The sequence below is a fragment of the Odocoileus virginianus genome, chromosome 19 (assembly GCF_023699985.2).
Source record: "Odocoileus virginianus isolate 20LAN1187 ecotype Illinois chromosome 19, Ovbor_1.2, whole genome shotgun sequence".
Classification (NCBI taxonomy): Eukaryota; Metazoa; Chordata; class Mammalia; order Artiodactyla; family Cervidae; genus Odocoileus; species Odocoileus virginianus.
This window is the reverse complement of record NC_069692.1, coordinates 9,692,114-9,716,597: the sequence shown is the minus strand read 5'-3', so window position 1 is coordinate 9,716,597 and position 24,484 is coordinate 9,692,114. Positions and strand designations below refer to the sequence as shown.

Here is a 24,484-nt window from a genome sequence, read left to right as displayed (position 1 = left end):
TTCTCTTGCTGCAGAGTACGGTCTCCAGGGCATGCAGATTTCAGAAGCTGCAGTGCGTGGGCCCAGCAGCTGCAGCTCCCAGGCGCTAGAACACAGGCTCAGTAGTATGCTACACGGGCTGAGTTACTCCACAGCATGTGGGATCTTCCCAGACCAGGGATCGAACGCATGTCTCCTGCATTGACAGGCAGCACTATTTTCTGATGCATTGTCTTGTTTCTTTGTTCCATTGGATGGAGAAAGTATGGGACATATGATCTTTTTGCACAAATGCATTACAGCGGTCTGTAGGTTTGGACTTCAGGGTATATGTTTTATCCAGGGTTTTGGAACAATGCAGAGGTTATTTTTCTTGCTATGGAGAAATACAGAGTTTTGGAATGAGACAGAAAAACATATTTCAAAATGTTAATGGAGACTTTTACTTTTCCAAGCATCTACTTATTCCAGAAGTTTACATTTGGCAAAACTCCTGGTTTTAAAACAAAAGATAGGGATTAGAATTTCATTACAATCAATATTTGACTGGGTCATTCTTAAAGATTTAATGTTCCTTCAAATTCTCATTCACCTGGTCTCCAAGGACAAGAATGCAGGAAGAACACCTTAGTTATTGCACTTCTTTTCTGATCTTTCTTCATAGAAAAAGTTTCATTCTGGCCTTTAATTATTGTGAATTTCAGAAAAGTATCGATGAAAAAGAGGGGAACTGGTGTGTATATCTAGAAAAATAATTTTGGGAGGGGAAAGCTAATTTTAAAAAAGAATATCAGCTATGTTTTGACTTCTGCATTATTTTGGAAATAATTTATATTGTTTGACTTATTCTTAGTATTTCCCCTCTACTAAACTAATACAACAGTCTCAAGCTTTTTGGACTATGAAATCCAAATATATGATAGTCTTTATGAGAGAGAAGACATTTTACTCAAAGCCTCCCAAGAATGTTTCTCAAGTTTTAGTTTGTTTTCTTTAATGTTACTTGTTTGTGTATTTTATTATAAGCAAAAAAAAAAAAAAAAAATCAAAACACAAATGGTAGAGGAACAAGTGTTAGAATGTAGATTAGTTGTTGACAAAGAGAATTAGACTGGAGGTATTTATCATCACTGAATATTTTATTTGAGATGACCCTACTTTTACCCTGGGCTTCCCTGGTAGATCAGACAGTAAAGAATCTACCTGCAAGGCAGGAGACCTGGGCTTGATCCATGGGTTGGGCAGCTCCCCTGAAGAAGGAAATGGCAGTCCACTCTAGTATTCTTGTCTGGGAAATCCCATGGACAGAGGAGCCTGGTGGGCTACAGTCCATGGGGTCGCAGAGAGTCGGACACGACTGAGCAGCGAACACACCCATGTGTGGTAGACCTGTAGTGCCTTTACCTCCGTGCTGGAGTGACACCTCTATAAATATATCCATGTGTCTAAGGAAAGGACCAGTAAATGTTCTCAGATCATTGTTTACTCAGTCATGGTTTCTTAGATTCCCAGGCCTAATCACTGCTCTTGTGATAGATAAGAAAATCACGATGGGTGGATAAAAATAAATACTTTAGTGAATGTTTATTATGTGTCATCAATTGTTCCAGTGGCTTATATTAGTTTAAGCACACCTATGAAGTGGGTACTATTATTATTCCCATTTTAGCCATGGGGAAACGGAAGTGTAGGGAAATTAAATAACCTGCCCAGTGTCAAGAGGTAATAAAAAGTAGAACTAGAAAATTAACTCAAGCAGTTAAATTCAGTAGAGGCTTGGGCTCTAGTCTACTCCCATCAAGATATCAACTTGAGTTGTTCCTGAAGCAGTTCCTGAGATGGAGTTGAGGTGTAAGGAGTATCCTGGGGTTAATGCCTGTAAAACTGGGAGGGAGAAGAATTGGGCAGGGAAAGCCTTGACCAGAGCACATCTGGAAGCAGAATTGGGCGGAGAGCACCACGGACTGTAATATATATCTGCCAAAGTCTCAGCCAGCTCATCGGGAGCTGTGGAGCAGAGGGTGCTCGTTAGATGAGTTCCACATTGAGTGGGAACGGCCAGCCCCCAGTACCGCTGCTGTGCTGAGACATTGACTGGGGGCTCCCCGGGAAGAGCATGGCCTTGGGTGGAATGCTGCAACCCTTCTTCCAGCATTGTGGCCAGAGACAGTTACCTAACTGCACTCCTAGGCAAGGTTTTTCTGGAGGGGTGGTCTAAGCAGCACGTTTCTGTGGCTGCCTAGCATCATCCTACCATCTTATAGATATAAATACCGTTTCACATCCATCAGATGGGCAACAGTGATTGAATCTGACAATACCAAATGATTGGGAGGCCATGGATGAATATGTCCGCTGCTTACAGGAGTGTGAATTCATAAAACGCTTTGGCAATATGGTTAAGATTATCGTGATCTACTGCACAGCTCTTGCACCCCAGAGAAGCTCCTTGGCAAGGAGACATGTACAGAAATTTTCACAGCAGCATTATTTGTAGTAGTGAAAAATTAGAAGCAGTCTAAATGTCCCATCACCAAGAGAATTGATCTTTTGTACTGTGTGTGTGTGTGTGTTTGTGTGTTTGTGTGCATTTGGGCTTCCTTGGTAGCTCAGATGGTAAAGAATCTCCTGCAACACAGGAGATCAGGGTTTGATCCCTGGGTCGGAAAGATCCCCTCGAGAAGGGGATGGCAACCCGCTCCAGTATTCTTGCCTGGAGAATTCCATGGACAAAGGAGTCTGGTGGGCTACAGTCTATGGGGTGGCAGAGGCAGACATGACTGAGCAACTAACACACACACACACAAAGAAATTGCAGTATCATATAGTACATAGAAATATTATGAAGTATTACTTCATGTGTCTACATAAATATCAGAGAACTGAGGAACAAATTCCAAAAGGAGACTTTTTAACTCAGCCTGAGTTCTTACTAATGGCACCCTACTGTCATTTCAAAAGAATCAGATACTGTTCAATATTCATCAGGTTCATACACAGTTATTCATGAATACCAAGCTTAAAAGCAATGCCATGTTTGCTTTTGAATACTATACACTTGTAGTAAAAGTATAGTGTGCATGAGGATGATAAACATCAAGTTTAGGTGAGTGGTTGCCTGAGGTAAGTAGGATCAAGGAGGGGCATAGGGAGTTTCAAGTCATGTGTGACTTTTTTTGTGGTCTGAAATATAATAAGTATGGCATAGTGTTAATATTTCACAAAGTTGTTTAGGGGAGCATGTAGATGTTAGTGAACTTTCTCTAATGCTTTTCTCTATGGTTAAAATATTATATTAATAGATTTGTGGATATTTAGTAGTGAAGCAATAGGTGCGCATCTAAAATTTACTTTCACATGCAAGGTGTCCTGTCTACAGATCCAGATAAAATCCTCCATTCAAGGAAGATCATGCCATTTCACTGAAATCCTTTGTTAAAAAGTTTTATGATGTAAAAACATAAATCTATTTTTTAAAAAGATGTTAACCTCACAGAAGTTAATAAAATCATTCAGAATGTCTATGGAAATGTAAAGGACTTAGACTAGCTAAAGGAATGAAAAAAAATAAAGTTGTAGAATTTATACTCCTTCATTCTAAGACTTATTATGACTCTATAGTACACCAAGATAGCCTGATATTATAAGGCAAGAGAACAGAATAAATCAAAGAATAAAAAAAATCCACGGAGACCCATGTGAAGATGGTTAATTGATTCTTGATGACATATCAATGTAATGCAGGGAGATTAGTACTTTCAAAAAATAGTCTTGGAACAATTAGATATTCATAAGGAAAAGCAAGAGTCTCAACTCTTATCTCCTACCCCACAAAAATGAACTCAGAGTGGGATGTAGACTCAAACATGAGGGTAAAACTATAAAACACTTAAAATGCAGGAGAAAATCTTTGTGCCTTAGGGTTTGACAAAATTTCTTAGAGAAAGCACAGGTCATAAAAGAAAAAGTTTTTACATTGAACTCAAAATTATTAATAAAAGCAAAGCTCTTCAAAAGATATTGTTTGGGAAATGACACTGCAAGCCACAGACCAGGGAAAAGGTTTATAATATATATATCTGATGAATGTCTAGCATCCAGAATATATTTAAAAGACACCAACAACAACTTGTACAGCTCAAGATAAAGTACTTTATTTCTTAAAATAGGCGACAATTTGAAGCAAGACACACAATGATAATTAAGCACTTGTAAGTTCATAAGTTATCAGGGAAATACAAATTAAAATCAAATGAGACACCATTACATACCCATTAGATGTCTAGAGTTTAAAAGACTGATGCCAGCAAGTGTTAGTGAGCATTTCCAACAACTGGCACTCTTATACATTGCTGGTAGGAGTCTAAAGTGGCAGAACCACTCTGGAAAACTGTTTAGCATTTGCATTTTTTATATACCTACCATACTACCAAGGTTCTTCTGGTAGTCATGTGTGGACGTGAGAATTGGACCATAAAGAAGGCTGAGTGCCGAATAAACTGATACTTTCAAATAACAGTGCTGGACAAGACTCTTGAGAGCCTCTTGAACAGTAAGGAGACCAAACTAGTCAATCCTAAAGGAAATGACTGTGTGGATCACAACAAACTGTGGAAAATTCTTCAAGAGTTGGGAGTACTAGACCACCTGACTTGCCTCCTGAGAAATCTGTATGCAGGTCAGTAAGCAACAGTTAGAACTGGACATGGAACAACAGACTGGTTCCAAATTGGGAAAGGAGTACATCAAGGCTGTATATTGTCACCCTGCTTATTTAACTTATATGCAGAGTATATCATGTGAAATGCCAGGCTGGGTGAAGCACAAACCGGAATCAAGATTGCCAGGAGAAATATCAGTAACCTCAGATATGCAGAGGACACCATCCTTATGGCAGAAAGTGAAGAAGAACTAAAGAGCTTCTTGATGAAAGTGAAAGAGGAAAGTGAAAAATGTTGGTTTAAAACTCAATATTCGAAAATGAAGATCATGACATCCTGTCCCATCACTTCATGGCAAATAGATGAGAAAACAATGCAAACAGTGACAAGCTTTCTCTTTTTAGGGTCCACAATCATTGCAGATGGTTACCGCAGCCATGAAATTAAAAGATGCTTGCTCCTTGGAAGAAAAGCTATGACAAACCTAGGCAGCATATGAAAATGCAGAGACATTACTTTGCCAGCAAAGGTCTGACTAGTGAAAGCTATGGTTTTTCCAGTAGTCACGTATGGATGTGAGTTGGACTATAAAGAAAGCTGAGTGCTGAAGAATTGATGCTTTTGAACTGTGGTGTTGGAGAAGACTCTTGAAAGTCCCTTGGGTAGCAAGGAGACCCAACCAATCAATCCTACAGGAAATCAGACCTGAATGTTCACTGGAAGGACTGATGCTGGATCTGAAACTCCAATACTTTGGCCACCTGATGCGAAGAACTGACTCATTGGAAAAGACCCTGATGGTGGGAAAGATTGAAGGTGGGAGAAATGGATGATGGAGGGTGAGATGGTTGGATGGCATCACTGACTCAGTGAACATGAGTTTGAGCGAGCTCCGGGAGTTGGTGATGGACTCGGAAGCCTGGTGTGCTGCAGTCCATGGGGTTGCAAAAAGTCAGACATAACTGAATGGCTGAACTGAACTGAAAGGAAATCAACCTTGAATATTCGTTGGAAGGACTGATGCTGAAGCTGAAGCTCCAGTACTTTGGCCACTCATGGTGAAGAGCCTGCTTTTGTTTCTGGGAAAGATTAAGGGCAAGAGGAGAATGGGGCAGCAGAGGATGAGATGGGTGGGTGGCGTCACCAACTCAATCAGCGTGAATTTGAGCAAACCGAGGTAGGTAGTGAAGGACGGGGAAGCCTGGCATGCTGCAGTTTGTGGAGTCACAAAGTCATGACTTAGTGACTAAACAAGAACAACAGTATTGCCAAGGAATTCCATTCCCTGGTATTGGTTTGGCCAAAAAGTTAATTGGTGTTTTTCCATAACATCTTATGGGAAAACCCAAATGAACTTTTTGGCCAACCCAATTTTTTCAAAAGAGAAAATGAAACCTTTAAAATTTTCATGGCAGCTTTATTTGTAAGATCCCCAAAGTGTGATCTACCAGATGTCCAGATGTCATAATATATCCAAATTGTGGTATAGCCATATAATGGAAAAGTATTAAGCCATAAAAAGAAACTATCAATTTATGCAATAACATGGATGAATCTCCAAAAACCAAGCTGAACAATAGAAGCTAAATACAAAAGATTTCTTGACTATTCTTCTATTTATATGAAATCTGGAAAAGACAAAACTAATCTTTAGCAATGGGAAGTAGATCAGTGGTTGTATGAGACCATTGTTGGGCTGAGGGTTGATTAGAATGGGCTACATGAGTGCTTTGGGGATGTTGTCGAATATTCTGTATATTACTTGTACAGATGGTGCGATGGGTATGAAGTGAAATGAAGTGAGTGAAAGTTGCTCAGTCATGTCTGACTTTGCACCCCCATGGCCTGTATAGTCCCTGAAATTCTCTAGGCCAGAATACTGAAGTGGGTAGCCTTTCCCTTCTCCAGGGGATCTTCCCAACCCAGGGACTGAACCCAGGTCTCCTGCATTGCAGGCAGATTCTTTACCAGCTGAGCCACAAGGGAAGCCCAAGATGCTGGAGTGGATAGCCTATCCCTTCTCCAGGGGATCTTCCCGACCCAGGAATCGAACCAGGGTCTCCTGCATTGCAGGTGGATTCTTTACCAACTAAGTTAGACATTTGTGAAAACTAATCAAATTGGACACCTAAAATGGTGGTTTATTATCCTGTGTCATTAGAGTTGATTTTAAAGGTAGCAAGACACAGAGAAATCTTAATCTGACAAAAAAACTGTTACAGTTTCATATCATTTATTGAGGTGACTTTGTGGATTTTGTTATTTCACTATTTAGGTTTTTCAGTCACTTTCTGTATTTTTCTCCTATCTAGAGAAAAATCTCCTTTTGGCAGTTTCATTGTGTAGTAGAAAACCTAATGGAGTCTGAAAAACAAAAAAGAGGAATCTCAGTTGAATTGATCAGTTAAGACTGAATGAAGAGAATGTTGAACCTATTAGTTTATTATAAAAGGTTATCAGATATCTTGTATCTGTGTTCCTATTCTTCAAATAGTCTCCAGTGAATTATCAATGGTGAAGTGGATCACATTTGTACAATATTTATGTATATACATAAATATATTAAACAAAGATATGAGAAATCGAGTCAGTATTTCTCTTAATTTTCATATGCATGCTCAGTTGCTCAGTCATGACTGGCTCTTTAGGACCCTATGGATGGTAGCTTGCCAGTGTCCTCTGTCCCCGGAATTCTCCAGGCAAGAATACTGGAGTGGGTTGCCATTTCCTCCTCCAGGGGATCTTCCTGACCCAGGGATCAAACCTGCATCTCCTGCGTTGGCAGGTGGATTCTTTACCACAGCGCCACCTGGGAAGCACTATCTAGACTTTCATCAGTTACTGTTGCTCAGAAGTAAGAGTGGGATTCTATTATTCTTACACATGTGAATTCTAACTACTTTTTTTCAGAAGTTACTTATGTTTCTTGCACATGAAAAATGAGTGTATCAAAATACTCCTGGACAATGCAAAATTTAGACATCTTGCCATGTATATCTACCTCATCAGTAATAATAGTTTTATTCAGAAATCTCTCATCAGAGGGGCTACCGCTGTTCTCCATTGGGACTGCATGGAGAGCAAAATTATCAGGTTTTTATTTCTTTACCTTTCACTAATCAGATTTCTAACAGAGTCAGATTTTTCAAAACTTGAATACTTTGGATAGTGGTATGTGTTGTTAATGACCTCTGTTGAGTATATTTTTTCACTTCCTTTTATTATTTTAGGATTGTAAAATGAGTTCTCAGAAAGGTAGTGGAAACACAGAATTTGGCCCCAAAGACTCAATTTGTAAGTAAAGAGGCAGAATAGGTAGTTAGATTCTAAGCCCATTGGATTATTAGCTTTCTCTTAAGTGTTGTTTTTCAGGAAGTGCTGCTTTAGGCATAGAAACGCTTTGTCTTGGCTCGTATTTCTCAGTGATGCCAGAATAAAATTATTAGTTTACATATGACAAGTGTCATACTTCTGCACACCCTTGTCCAAAATCAGGTTTTGAAAGTATGTCAGTTTGGCAGAGAAAGAGTTGCATTCTTGAAGACGTAGACTGAAATATATGTGTACTTGTTAATTCAAAAGGGTTTCCCTGGTGGCTCAGACAGTGAAGAACCCACCTGCCGATGCAGGAGACATAAGAGATGCGGGTTTGATCCCTGGGTGGGGAAGATCCCCTGGAGAAGGGAACGGCAACCCACTCCAGTATTCTTGCCTGGAGATTCCCATGGACAGAGGAGCCTGGTGGGCTACAGTCCATGGGGTCGCAAAGAGTCTGACACTACCGAGCAACTAAGCACACTGTTACTTCAAAAAAAGTGTCGGAGTCATTTAAAAATGATTTAATGCAAAAGGAAGTCAAAACAATTCTCAGAACTGAGTCAGATTTTGTCCCCAAGGATGGTTCAGAATTAAGTAAGGACTCTGCAATAGGGTTCTAATTGTAGTATGTTAGATTTTACATCACTTAAACTAATTATTGAGCTATTTTAAGGGGGAGAAAAGTCCTTGACATGCAAGTAAATGTACCCACACTGGTGCCAGTAGACACAGTCTTAAGCAGCTTGGGCATAAGACCTTCAGGATCACTGGAACACGTGATGACTGAGTTCATGAAGTCCCTAGTATGTGGGAAGAACACAGCTTATTAAGAAAGCAGGAAATATGATATTTTTGGCATTTTTGTTAGTATTAGACAATAATACTCCCATAAGAAATACTATTAATATGGAAATATAAATAGATATAACTTCAGGGCACATTATTGGTAGATGGGTTCTAGTTATGGAAAATGGTTAGTGTTCAAACTTGGACGTTAGTCCAGATGACTGTGCCAGAGAGGCCAGGTTTGTCATTTATGTTGGATTTGTGCCTTCAGCTAGTTCCAAACGTACAGTTCTCAGACTTTTATTGCATAATATGCATAGATTCCTCTTATACAGTGGCATAAGAATGGATATCATCTTCCCAAGTTTGTAAGTAGTGGTACATGCAAAGCCCTTTTTCATTTTTAAATTGATTTTGAGGTTTCCCTATAAAATAATGTGATTTATTCTTTTTAATACAAAGTTAAATGCTAATGAGTGTTATCTCTTTTCAGGTAATATCCTAGAAATCTGTACAATGATTACTGTCAATATTTGTAGTACTTTTGGAATGCTTCTCTGAATATTACCTTTAGAACTTTTAGTAATTCTTTTAAATATCACAATGATGGGATTTAAAGAAAAATCCTTTGATACTGATAGTGATTCTTAAGAACAGTCAGAGAACAGAGAATATTGATCCAAGTCAGTATTTAGATCTAGTTCTTGTTCACAACTATTTCTTCAGATTCTTTTTATTGTTAGTTAACAAAGAAGGAATAAAATTACCTAAAGCATAGAATGATAAGAGTGGTGGTGGTGTAGTCACTACGTCGTGTCCGACTTTTGTGACCCCATGGACTGTAGCTTGCCAGACTTCTCTGACCATGGGATTCTCCAGGCAAGGATAGTGGAGTGGGTTGCCATTTCCTTATCCAAATGATAAGAGTAATAGAACTGATGTTAAAGTCACTTTGAAAATAGTTGAACAGTTTGCAGCATCGTTGGATAAATAGTATGAAAGTGGACACTCTGAGGATAGTGTTCATATTTACTTGAATTTATAAATTCTTACAAGTATCTGTGAAAATATAAATATTCTGTGTTTTTATAGTCTGAAACAAGATATTTTCCTACATCAAAAAAGTCTGGTATCGTAAGTGACTGCTGTACTTGGGCCTTCTGGCTTTTCTCTTAGTTAGTGATACTCACTAGTGCCTGCTCCTGTCATCCTGGGTTTTATTTAATAACCTTCCTGGGCATTCCTTGTTGTTAAACGGTCTCCAAGGACCTTTCTAGCTTGAAAATTTTATGGCTCTGATAATCACATAAAATTCTCTCTGCTGCTCAAAGCTTGATTCCTAGTGTTTTGTGGAAGTTCTTGGCTTTTAGAAATAAACAGTTTGATCTAAACTAAATTGGGAAGGAAACACAGACAGATTTAGTGATTCAATCTGCAAAAGTAAATGACATGATTGAGGTTGTGGATAAGGTATTTACTGGAACATGCATAGAGATTTTAAAATCTCTATGGTAAGTTTGTAGACAGAGTTTACAGAAGCATTTTCCAAATTTCTGCATATTTTATATGAAGGCATTCTGGGCATAGGAATTCATGGATACTAGAAAGGAAGGATCAAAACGCAGTGACATGTTGAAGCAGAGATCTGTCCATTAGAGTCAGAGCTGCCCTGAGGATTTGACCCTGTACCGGCGCTGCTCAACTCATAGACACCAGGATGCAACTTTCACCCAGCCATAAAGCCACCTCCTCGCACTCCACCTTTGCAGTCTGTCATGTGGCCTCTGAGCATTGTTGTTCAATCGCCAGGTCATGTCCTACTCTTTGTGACCTCATAGATTGCAGCATGCCAGGTTTCCCTGTCCTTCGCTATCTCCCTGAGCTTGCTCAAATTCATGTCCATTGAGTCAGTGATGCTATCTAATCATCTCATCCTCTGCCGCTTCAGTCTTCTTTTGCCTTCAGTCCTTCCCAGCATCAGGGTCTTCTCCAGTGAGTCAGCTCTTGGCATCAGGTGGCCAAAGTATTGGAGTATCAACTTCAGCATCAGTCTTTCCAATGAACATTCAGGACTGATTTCCTTTAGGATTGATTGGTTTGATCTCCTTGCAGTCCAAGGGCCTCTCAAGTGTCTTCTCCAACACCACAGTTCAAAAGCATCGATTCTTCAGCACTCAGCTTTCTTTATAGTCCAACTCTCACATCCATACTTGACTACTGGAAAAGCCATAGCTTTGACTATATGGAGCTTTGTGGGTAAAGTGATGTCTCTGCTTTAATTCACTGTCGTCTAGGTTTGTCATATCTTTCCTTCCAGGGAGCAAGCATCTTTTAATTTCATGGCTGCAGTCACCGTCCGCAGTGACTTTGGAGCCCGAGAAGATAAAATCTGTCATTGTTTCCATTTTTTCCTCTTCTGTTTGCCATGAAGTGATGGGACCAGATACCATGATTTTAGCTTTTTGAATGGTGAATTTTAAGCCAGTTTTTTCATTCTCCTCTTTCACCCTCATCAAGAGGCTCTTTAGTTCCTCTTCACTTTCTGCTTCACATTATTCTCCCATTTTAATGTAAAAAATAACATCTCATTTGTCTATTCCCATGTACCCTTTCACATACTTCATGCTTTTTCATATTTCAAGTTTTGTGTTTCCTTTCCCCTAAACCAAACTCCCAACGTTTCCTTCCCTCTCAAAACTTTCCACTCTGCCTTTGGAAATCTGTTTCTTAATAAGGCTCCCTAACTGACTCACTGGATGGTTCCTTTGCCTTCCTGCTTTCCTGAATTATGACTTTTATTTAAGACCTCTACTTGAACTGCTTTCTTTCTTTCAAGTATATATATATATATATATATATATATATAATAAATTCCTCTAATATATAAATATATATTACATATATATTTTTATATATTTAATTTAGCTGTGCCAGCTCTTAGTGGTGGCATGTGGGATCTAGTTCCCTGAACAGGGATCAAACCCAGGCCCCCTGTGTTGGGAATGTGGAGTCTTAGCCAGTCAACCACCAGGGAAATCCCTGCAGTGCTTTTAGATAGTCATGCTTGTTGGTCCACACCGTGTTTTAGGGTTTGGAGGTGAGATCAGCACCTTCTCCCGTCTGTCCCTTTTAGACTGTTCTTCCTTCATCCTTATGTAAGCCCTCCCCTGACATCTTCGATGTTTATGTCAATTAGGTTTATCTTATCTCTGTCTTCTCCCAGTTTCTTAACTAATCTCTAATTCTTAGTCATTCTCAGAGCCTTTCTTTCCACTGACTTTCCTTCCATATGGATGGTGTGTTTGGGAGGCTTTCTTGTTCTTTGGATCTCATTTCTGATGGTCTTTATCCCACACCACTTTAGACTCCCACTTGTGGCTGCATCATGGGCCTTATCTTCATGGGCAGCTGCTCAAACTCTGATATACTGAAGTCACACACCTTAATTTTTCACAACTTCCTCTGCTTGAATATCTCTGAGGTTGCTCTAAAGCAGTGTTTCCAAAGCAGAACTCATTATCTTCCCTACTAAACCTGCTTCTTCTCCTGAGATTTCTTGTTTTTTGTTTTTGTTTTTTTATATACTCCATCCTCTACCAAGTGGTCCAAATTAGAAACTTGGAACTCATCCTTGATTTCTTTTTTAAAGAAAAAAGATTTCTCATCTACTACTCATTATCTGCTCCTCTTCACCTAACATAGTCCCTTCTGTCTCCTGAATGTTTCTCAAATCCACCCCCTTCTCCCCATCCCCACTCTCATTTCAGATGCAGGCTTGGTATTTAGTGGCAGCCTCTTAAGAAAGCTTCCTCCATCTGGTCCTGCTTCTCTCTATGCCATTCTTCATCCTGATCATACAGGATGTCTTTATGATCTAGTCTAGGTAGTCTAAAATGCAAATTAATCATGTTACACTCCTGTTTAATGTCCTATTTATAGGATCAGGTGTGCAAACCCCTTAACACCGGTTAGAGGACCTGCATAATCTTGCTCTACTTACCTCTGTAGCCTTAATTCTTATCTTTTTTCCATCAAGCCTTGTGATTTAATCATAACTTATTTCAGTTCTTGAAATATGCCATTTATTTATTTCACCTTGGGCCTTTGAGCCTGTTCCCTGTTCCTCATAGAGTCTTCTTCCTTTTGATAAACTCCTACTCATCCTTCAGGCTTTAGCTTCTTCCAGAAAGCCTTTGCTAATCCTCTTAATTCTTGATTGGTGACCCTGCTCTGTTTTGGGATCCTGAATTTCCTCTGTTACAGTACTTACCAGACCGCATTATATTCTCCTACTTACTGTATCCACCATAAGACTACAAACTCTGTGAGGTCAGAAATGTGTTAACCTCACCTGGAACAAGTCCTCATCCATAGTAGGTGCTCCCCTGAGGGAGGGCATGGCAGCCCACTCCAGTATCCCTGCCTGGAGAATCCCATGGACAGAGGAGCCTGGACAGAGTCGGACAGGACTAAGCACAAGCATTAGTAGGTGCTCAGTATATCATTTGGTAAATGAGTAAATGAAGAAAGGCAGGATAAGGTTTCTTTTTGAGAATAAGGGGATATAAGTTTAGATGAGATCACATTACAGAGGACCTGCTTCAAGATAGGATAAACATATTTTTTTTTATTTTCTTACTGTGTAAACTGGTTTCAATCGGGCAGTATACAAAAGCAAGGAGACTAACCAGTAGATGGTAGTACTATGGCAGTGATGTGGTCCAAAGAACCTAGACTTGAATTGAGGCACTTAGTCTAGAAAGCATAACAGTTGCTATGAAAACTGTATCAGAAGAAGGTGTAACAGAACTTGACCGCTAGAGTATAAGGTAGAAGGCAAAATAAAATCGATTATAGTATTTTGATATTGGTGGAAATAGGAAAAATTTGAATTCTGTTTTGTAAGGAAAAAAGAGTTGAGAATTTCTCGAAGTTTAATATTTTTATATTAGAATTGTTAGAGAAAAGATTTCATTGATTTTGATGCAAGATGTAATTCTGAAAAGTTTTTGAGTAAAATACACTAGATATAAATTTTAGTTGTAAATGCAGTTTCAGAATTTGTTGATATTTAAGGAACTTAAATTTTAACAAGTCCTCCTATTTTTTTTGAGAAGTAGATGACAACCAAAGAAAATAATTCTATTTTGTTGATGATACATTGTTTGTCCTTGATGTTATAAAGTTGTTAATTTTTTGATACTAAATATACTTCTGGTATTATAAATAACAGTAAGAATTGTTGATAACATAATAAAATATTATCATGTATGCATTTATTCCTCATTATAGAAAGGTTCACAATATAACATTTCTCCATGCCTTTCTTACTATCATTTTGGCAACATGGAGTTTCTTTAAAGGATTAGTGACATAAATTATCAATTTAGAAGTTATTCATCTGAAGATGATTACTGAATCCCCATGCACGAGTGAACTTAATAAGGAAATAATTATAGAAGGAAAGAAGTGTTTACAATTTCCAGTGTCAAAGAGAATAATTGTCAGGAAATAAAACAGAAAGAATAATAAGAAAAATGAAAGATGTTATCCAAATGTTAGGAAATAATACAGAAACAAAGTTGTAGGAACTGGGGCCATTACAGTGGGTTAACAAAGGAGTAAACACGTTTTCTGAATTCTTACTGACCAGGAAAAACTAAACTTGAATGGTTCTTACCAAAGAGAATTTCAGTCAACTTCAAATGACTTATTCTAGCATTCAAGGCTATATAAAATCTGAAATTCAGTGGCCGTTATTGATCTTAAGTTCCTCAAACTATTGTCCTTAAGCACCAACTCTGAGACCTCTGTGGTTTTATTTCCCACCTCAGTCTTTCTCACTGGAATCCTACCTAAGGGCTTAGTTTAAACCTCAACTTAATTCATATTGTCTTCCCTAAAAACCATAGTGATCTCTTTGTGTGTCACTGATTTTGCTTTTAATTTGAACCCTCTTTAAATTACTTGTATCTTTTGTCTTCCCAATGAGACTGTAAGCATTTTAAGGACAAGATTCATGTTTCCTGTTTGCTGCTCAAGTTGCTCAGTTACATTATTGAAAATGAGTAATTTGTCTTTAAGTACCTATCAGAGCTAAAATGCTCTGGATCTTAAATCCTGCATAATTTGGCATACATAATTGTTCATTGCTGTTCAGTTGCCAAGTTGTGTCTGACTCTTTGCTTCCCTATAAACTTCAGCATGCCAGGCTCCCCAGTCCTTCACTATCTCCTCAAACTCATGTCCATTGAGTTGGTGATGCCATCCAGCCATCTTATCCTCTGTTGCCCCTACTCCACCTGCCTGTGATCTTTCCCAGTATCAAGGTCTTTTTGAATGAATCAGCTTTTTGCATCAATTAATAAATCCTAAAAAATTTATTAAGTCAAAATATGCTTGGTCGACCTAGTTAAACAGTGACTTCTTAATAGCTTGTAATCAAAGAAAGACTAATGTTGTCACCAACATCTGCCCATACACTTTTTAATACAAAAATAACCTAGTATACTGAATGCATACAGATGCATTATGTTAAAATTTTATGATAAAGTTATAACTCCCTTACTTTTTCAGTACAGTCCCTTTCTTTCTAAAGAAAGCTCTTCTTTGATGTTGACATTGGTGCTCTGTAGAAGCCAGTATATAAAGTAGTTAAAACCATTGGCCCTGTGGTTCAGCCCCTACTCTACTAGTTATTAGCAGCATGAACTCAACCATGGACCTAAATCCTTCTGAACTCAGTTTCTTCATATGTAAAATGGATAATAACTGCTTTCTCCATTGAGTTGCCGAGAGAGTTAAGTGAGATAATTCCCATAAAGTGTGGAGAACTATATCTGGCACTTAGTAAGTACCGTCAACTGTAATAAGGGTTTTGTCTAATTTAACAATGCCACAAGAGAAAGTTCTCTGCAGTTTTTACATATTAATTTTATGGGTTGTATTTCTGTTCACTTCTAAAACTATATACCCACTGTTTTATGTGATATTTTGATCATGAAATAGTAGGTTCTTTTCCTAGTCATGTAGAATCCAGTTGGCTAACATCCTTGTGTTCCACTGCTTATAATTTCATAGTGACAAGGCTGGTTCAATCTGGAACAAAATATCCCTTCCATGGCTTTCTTTCATTATATGATGCAAGATGCTTGTATCACAAAATGAATTCAGGATGCCTCTCTCTAAATCTTTAGGACTCAAATCAGAGTTAACTACCAGGTAGAGAAAATTCATGAAATGAAAACTGATCGGCGGTATTCTCTAAGGAACGGTTCTAAAATACCCTTTTGTAAATGATAAGGCCTCGTGTGTACTCCTTTACTACCTATGCCTATCCACAAATTTCACTTAGAAAACATTATAAATTTATAGCCTGACCACATTGTGTCCTAAACACTGAAGGCAAATCATATTGTGGGGACTTCATTTTAACCACAGAGAAGTTGGAAACAGCCCCAAACCACGGGACCAAGTAAGTAGTAGGTCCGGGAATAGAACTGAGAAGGCTCTGATTCCTCCTCACATCCTGTAACCACACGGCTCTGGGGCTTTGGAACATAATAACAGAGCATCTGGTGCTGTTGAACCACAGTACATGACGCAGCAGGGGCACCGCATAGGAGGACACTGTCTGAAAACATGCAGCCTTTGCTTGGTGAAGAAGGGCTGCTTAGGGGCCAGAGAAGGCCATGGGACGGAGCCATGATGAGCGCCAGATGGTGCTTGACTGATGTTTATGTTTGGGGTGATCAGTTGCTGCCACAAAGTTTGCTTCTCTACTAGGGTTTTTTTTTTTTTTTTAAAGGGTAATGATTTGTAACCATGGAGACGCTTTTGCCCATTCTTAATGTTTTAGTAATTTTTAATCAGGATAGCTAAACAGTTTCCTAAAATGGCATTATATAGCATTATGGTATCAGAATTTGGTACTTTGAAACTTTATAATTTTTTTATTTACTTTTGATTGTGCTGGGTCTTCTTTGCTTCTATGGCGAGTGGGGGTGACTCTCTAGTTGCAGTGCACAGGCTTCTGGTTGTGGTGGCTTCTCTTGTTGCCATGGGGCACAGGCCCTGGCACACGTGGGCTTCAGCAGTTACACCTCCCAGGATCTAGATGACATGCTCAATCATCGTGGTGCATGGGTTTAGCTGCCCCATGGCACGTGGGATCCTCCCAGATCAGAGATCGAACTTGTGTCTCCTGCATTGGCAGATGGATTCTTGACCAGTGAGCCACCAGGAAGCCCTGAGACTGTCTCTGAATTGTAGGCCTAATATTAACAAGGAGTGATAAATGGGGGTCCCTGCCTCAAGGCTGCATTATTGTTTATTGGCTGCTCCTCTTGTGTCTCTGCATCCCCTCCCTTCCCTGATTAGTAACTGTTTTTTTATGTGCCCCTAGGAACTCAGGGTAGTTCATGGAGGTTGAAGGCTATTCTTTACAATCAAGAAACGGGAGACAGAAAGACTTCTGTGCCTAGGAATCCCATGGGATCCTCCTTGGTTTCACTAGGGGGATAGTCAGCGCAAAGCTGAAGTAACTTACTTCAGCGTACAGAAGTGAAACTGGGAAGAATGAACTTGAAGGAGAGAAAAGACTAAATGAAGAACAGATTGTGTACTGGAGAAGGAGTTGGTGGAAAACTGGGAAGACAGAACTAGGGGCAGAGTGGAGAGTATTGGCAGTAGAACTTTTAGACCATTAACTTCTTATTAATTTGTATCCTATTAGTGTTTTTGCTCATATGGGAATTTTCTAATACTGCTTAGTTGGGCTGAAATATTACTTCTTTTAATGACCTAAAGGGCTACTGTAGAAAGTCCTCTGGTCAAATAACTAATATTTCCAAAATAACTTTGATAGAAAGACAAAAGAATAAGGAACAGAATTTTAAAATGCTGATGGAAAAAAGTTTTGTAGAAATTTATTTTCTTAGGTAACTGTAGAAAATTAGCAGTTTCAAAGGAGAGGCAAATAAATATGAAGAAAAATTATAAGAGTGATTGTGACTGACATAATTTAACGTGATTTAAATTCCTGTTTATATTTTGGAATTTATCCAAAAGAAAAAAATATGTTTAGATCTTATAATACTAAACAAGTTCTTTGAAAACTGTTCATTTGACTAGACTAACCTTTTTACTTCTATTAACAGAAACTATTGATATTGAAAGCTTCTATAGCCTACTTAGTGCCAGTTCTTTTTAAAAAAAGTAACATGAATTTGATTTAGTTTCTTGTTAAGTAGTAGAGAAATTCTAAAATGAGTCATGTCTATTTAAATAATAGAAAGATTATGCTTTTTTTGACCTAGTGTGAAAAATGCTAAACACTAAAACTTCTGGAATTTGGGCAAATAAAGGGAAAACCTACTCTGATGCAGTATTCTTGCCTGGAAAAGTCCATGTCCAGAGGAGTCTGGTGGGCTACAGTGCTTGAAGTCCCAAGGAGTCAGACTGGACTAAGTGAGCACGGGCGCGTGACTGAGCACTGCTCTGATGCAGCATTCAAAGCAGCTGGTAGTCGTAGTATTCAGCAGTGCAGATTACTAAGCTATCAGTTATTCTTATTGTATGAAGTAAATTTTTGCTTACATTTTATATTCGCTTGATCTTTTCTCTACTGAAGTACTATCAGATAGAGTTTTAAGTCTCTCTCTCTCTCTCTTTTTTTTTTTTTGTTTTGTTTTAAGTCTCTTAAGAACTTTTAATCTAGTTAATGAGACATCTACACACTGGCAGTTTTAAACCCAATGTAATTGATTGCCAATTCAGGAGTAATGGTGATTTGCAATGACAGTGCCTTACTAAAGACATAGGGGGAACTCTGTGGTGATGTAAATGGGAAGGAAACCCCAAAAGAGGGCGTGTGTTCACATGTATACATGCAGCTGATTCACTTTCCTACTCAACGGAAACTAAGGCAACTATGTGAAGCAGTCATGCCCCCATAAAAACTAAAGGAGAAAAATAAAGATGTGGGAAGGAGGACATGGCGTGTTTGAGAGTGGAGAAAAGTGGTGCAGTGGGGAAGGGGCTTATCCTGGAATACAGGGAGAGATAAAGCAATTGAAAAGATAGTATTTGATTATAGGCCCTTGAGTTTAAGGAATTTGAGTGTCAACGTCACAGCAGTCCACTCTGAATTTTGAGCACAGAAGTAGCTGGAGGAAGTTGCTGTTTATAACAATTTGGCAGCTCTGTATCACATGCTTGAGGGAAGCAGAGAGAAGCAGAGAGACCAATAGACTTTTTGCAGTCCTAGCAGGAGCAAGACTAATTTCTTTGGCTACAATAATATTTAAATAGTAAAAATGACATGTGCTAAGTTGCTTCAGTCATGTCTGACTCTATACAACTCTATGGACTGTAGCCCACCTAGTCTCCTGCGCCATGGGATTCTCTAGGCAAGAATACTGGAGTGGATTGCCATGCCCTCCCTCCAGGGGATAGAACCAGCATCTCATGTCTTCTGCATTGGCAGGTGGGTTCTTTACCACTAGTGCCACCTGGGAAGCCCCAGAAATGATAGAAAATAGTAATTAAATGAATACAATGTGTTAAAAAAAAAAGAGATAGGAAGACAATAGCTTTAATCTTTGGATCTCTGAGACAGGGAAATACATGGTTTCATAAAAAAAAAAAAATTGAGGTTGCGAATCAAGAGACTACTTAGCTTTGGAAATGTTCTGAGAAGTTGATTGAGTTTCAGTAAGCGATCTGGGTTAGAAATACAGAATAAATGATTTATAAGACGGTGTTTATTTAAGTCTTGAGGAGACAGACTTCACCATGAAGAGGTAGGACCATAACAAACACTGAAAAACCAGACCTATGCTTAGCATCTTTCTATTAACAGTTGGTTTGCAGTGAAACATAGCCCCTATTCAGTCTTTTGCACTATTCAGTGTTTGCACTAGTTTATTTTTCTGATTAAATTTTATAAAACTTTTCTGTTGTATGTCTCCTTAGTTTTATAACTTGGCATTATTCAAAGATACATACTTAAAGGTATATGTAATGACCTACAGTGTAACAGAAAAGAATCAATCATAAACTTAAAGCTTACTTTAAACATCAGACTCTTCCATATTGTCAGGCAGAGCTGAATGCAAATCTCCCCTCCCCAGCTTACCAGGAACTCAAGGCTTTCCTTATCTCTAAGACTGTAGCTTGAGCTTAAATGAAAAGGTATTTGTAAGTTACATTCATCCAACAAATATTTGCTGAGTAGTTAATATTTTCTTTGGGAATATAATGAGTTTAATTCTGAGTTTTTTTAATTTGAGGTTTGTTCAAATGAAATTATCCAGCTGATCATGAGATTTATAAGTTTGACATTCATAGGATTAGACTAGAAGCATACATTTGGGAATCACTGTACGTAGTTAGTGATTGAAACTGAGTAGGATCACATCTGTCAGGACACATACACACACACACACACACACACACACACACACACACACATGCACGCACAGCATGCTGTAGGCCAAGGACAGAGTCATGGGAAACACCAATGTTTGCATGCTAAGAATTCCCTAAGGGAGAAAGAAGAAATGATCAGTAGTTTGGGGGAAGGCACTGAAAGGCATGCTATCACAGAAGCCTAGGGAATAGAGTTTCAAGAAAAAAGATACAGAATTAGTGGAAATGCAGCAAAGAGCTCTAGTCAATTAAGGTTTGAAAACAATGTTCCTTGGATTTTTATTTCAGAAGTATTATAATTTTAGAGCACACAATTTTAGTAGAGTTGTGAGGGCAGAAGGTAAATGACAGAGCATGGAGAACAATGTAAACTATAAACTATTATTTCATGTACATTAAAAGGAAAGGATAGGAAACACTTGGGGTCAAGACATCTCATTTCTGCCTCTGATGAGAAGCTCAAAATCAGCTGTTGATAAAGAGGAAGGAGCTTGTCCAGAAGAATGTTGTTGTTGTTGTTCAGTTGCCAAGTTGTGTCCGACTCTTTGTGACCCCATGGGCTGCAACATGCCAGGCTTCCCTGACCCTTAGTATCTCCCAGAGTTTGCCCAAATTCATGTCCGTTGAATTGGTGATGCCATCCAACCATCTCATCCTCTGTCGCCCCCTTCTCCTTTTGCCATTAATCTTTCCTAGCATCAGGATCTTTTCCAGTAAGTCAGCTATTCGATCAGGTGGCCAAAGTATTGGAGCTTCAGCTTCAACTTCAGTCCTTTCAATGAATATTCCTTTAGGATTGACTGATTTGATCTACTTACAGTCCAAGGGACTCTTCAAGAGCCTTCTCCAGCACCACAGTTCAAAAGCCTCAGTTCTACAACACCCTGCCTTCTTTATGGTTCAGCTCTCACAACCGTACATGACTATTAGAAAAACCAAAGCCTTGACTATATGGACTTTGGTGGCAAAGCGATGTCTTTGCTTTTTAACATACTGTCTAGGTTTGTCATAGCTTTCCTGCCAAGAAGCAATCATCTTCTAATTTCATGGCTGCAGTCACCATCCGTAATAGTATTAGAACCCAAGAAGAGGAGATCCGTCACTGCTTCCAGCTTTTCCCCTTCTATTTGCCATGAAATAAAAGGACTGGATGTCATGATCTCCGTTTTTTAAATATTGCGATTTAGGCCAGCTTTTTCACTCTTCTCCTTCACCTTCATCAAGAGGTTCTTTGGTTTCTCTTCAGTTTTTGCCATTAGGGTGGTATCACCTGCCTATCTGAGGTCCAGAAGAATGCATTGTAATAGATCAGAGAAAGGGAACTAATTAAGAAAGAAGAGATGAAAATGTGGGCACTGGTGGTGAGTTACCTTGAGCAGGAAGAGGAACACCTTGTTGACTAATGCCTGAAGGGTTGCGCTGAAGATAGAGATGTGGGGTGCAGTGGGGGGAGAATAGTTGAGGGAGGTAATATATTATGCCCTCATTATGCCAGGAAGTAGGAGAAAGTTAAGAGATCAGGATTTTAAAGGATTGGCAAAGATTAGAAATAGTCTTTGGGTGCAGTGGAAGTAGAAGCTGACTAAGGAAAAATAAAAGGAATCACGCAAATAGAATGGCAGTGAGAGTCTAGCTGAGATTGGAGACCAAGTATCTCTAAATCACCTAGCAAGGAGGTTCCTGCCTATAAGGCTTTCCCTGACAGTTCTCAGATACATGCGGTATCAATGGTGTTAAGTTCCCTTGCCTTGGAAGGCTAGGCTATGGATGGTCATAAAAATAAAGGTTCAAACAGGTTAATTTCAGAAATAAAAACCTCTATACTTTGAAACTCAAAAGGTTTTTAACTGTAACTATAGAACAAACACCAGAATCCTAGGCTAGAATTTTTATGGTTCCCAACATAAAATTCTAACTTTGTCTTTCACTACACCCTTGCATGTACCATTTTAGCCAAATAAGGCTTCTTGCTGTTGTTTTAAAGATTTTTTTGTTTCCTAAATTTCACTTCAGTTACTTTGCTTCTGCTATTTACTCAGCTTTTGGAACCCCACATCTCTTTTCAAATCATGAGGTGATTAAAACTCAATTTGTTACCTGGTTTGTAAGCCCAATAAGGAATGTTGCCTGTCTTCTCAGCATCTGTTATACCACTTTTATATTACTTTTCATGTACTTTAGTATATTTCAGAATATCTTAGTTTCTACTAACTTTTAAATTTCTTAACTGAAAGTACCATATTTTTATCATCTTTGTAGTTTGTCACAGTGCCAGTGAAATGCTTTTTCTGTAGTAAGCATGTAGTAAATATTTACTGAACTTACATTGTATTTCACATTTGTACTAAGTAGCAAGATGGGACCTTTAAAAGAAAATAATATTTTGCCTTTTCTATAGACTAGTGAGCTGAACTGATAGGCTAGTTTTAAAGGTTTATTTTTAAATGTCATTTTATTAACTTCTAATGTGAATGTTTTGTCCCATAGGTATGGCATGAACTGCCTTATTCAGTTTGAAGATTTTGCCAATATAAATGCATTTCGGCTCCTGAGAAAGTATCAAAACCAGTATTGCACATTCAATGATGATATCCAAGGTAATCAGATTTTCACTGCATATGGATCAAAAACAATGTGCCTTGATATTAGTTCATAATTTTCAAAGGATTCAAATTCAATAAAAAATGTGTGCTGGACACCTATGAAATGCCAGGAATTAATGTTTGATGATTTCACACATTATTTCTCATTGAATTCTACATATTTGAGAAAAGTACTCTGACTTTAAAATGTATTGTGCATGAGCTGGAGAAAGAGTGCCCTAGAATCTGATAAAATCCCCAGTGATTATGGCTGAACAAAGAATGAAATGTATGAAAATATATTACTCATTGTGTGAAATGAAGAGTGTATACACTTCTCTCTTCAACCTTCATCTCAAAAATCAGCCACAGTTTCTAAGCGTCACAACAGAACCTGCCTTTGTATACAATATGTACCAGATCTGCTGTTTGTCTTTGATTGATTGTAGATACTTGGCTACCTGCTTTTGTCTGAGTTACTTGTTTTATTTTTCTCTAAGCTTTGTTTTGCTCCTTTCTCTAGATCCACCTCCCCCAAACTACTTCCCCAAATCCAAAACCTCCCAGTGAGAATCTTTACTCTTCCTGTTTCATGAAGGGCAGGTAGAATAAAAGCACAGGCAGAGAGTCAAAGGAGAAAGACCTGATGAGTTCTGACAACTTAAAAGCTCACACATAGACTTCCATTCCACTAACCACAATGAACATTTTTCCATGTTGACCTTATTTGGATTCTCAGCAGCTTTTAACATTGTGGACCCCACTCTCTTCCTTGAAATATTCTCTTCTGTTAACTTCCGTGTCACAGACCCCCGCTGACTTTCTTCCTACCTTTTTGAAGTTTTGCCTCCCCCTCCCCCCGCCCCCGTTTCATCCTTTAGTGACTAGCTATTAAATCAGAATGCTTCAACACTCAGTACCAGGCCCTTTTCTCTTTGTTCTGTGTGATATGTTGGATGTATACTCCAGGGTCACACATTTCACTAGCAGATTTTTATCTCTAGCCCAGACTTCTTTGAATTCTAGGTCCTTATACCCGTTGGGTTATTTTAAACTTCCTCTAGGGATATCTCAAACTTATCTCATACTCAGCCTCGCCCACCATCAAACTCTTATTTCCCCACCAAACTTGACCTTCTCTATGTGTTCTGTGTCTCCATGAATTCCTGATATCTCTCTCTTCTTCACCTCTCTCTGCCAAATATAGCTCATCACTCATCCTCCTGATTTTTAGCACTAAGTTGGATAGAGAAGGAAGTGAAGATGTAAGGATGGGTAGATAGGGCAAAAGGGTCTAGATTCCCTATCTTTAATAAAGTTAAAGACTAGGTATAATGGGAATAATTGAATAAAGAAATGAAAAAGTAGAAGGTTACAGACCATGTTGAGTGAGTTATTCTAATGTAGGTCTTCCAAGAAGAATTAGTTCTGAGTGATGATAAGAACCAAGATACAACTTATGATGGGAGGAAGATAGCTAACAGGGAATAAGATGAATGTCATTGGAAATGATGGGATCCAAGAAAAGTTTAAATGTAGAATGAGGATAATATTTCTCTCATAGAGTTTTTATTGTGGACAAAGTAGTTATTTGTGAAAATACCCTATCAACTGAAATATATATATAAATATAATTTTTAAAGTTTGCTATGCTTAAGTTCTTTAGTATAACATAACTATGTAAATATAATGACTCTTTACATTTTGAAGCCCACTGACGTAATTGGT

At 38.4% G+C, this 24,484-nt stretch overlaps 1 protein-coding gene across 1 annotated transcript in view; it reads left to right on the top strand.

Moving 5' to 3' along the window:
• The window catches only part of ME1 (malic enzyme 1), a 197,130-nt gene that overhangs the window by 133,771 nt on the left and 38,875 nt on the right, over nt 1-24,484 (top strand). The window contains exon 7 of the mRNA XM_070449842.1: nt 22,662-22,771. Coding sequence (XP_070305943.1) covers nt 22,662-22,771 — 110 coding nt within the window. The remainder of the gene's footprint in view (nt 1-22,661; nt 22,772-24,484) is intronic.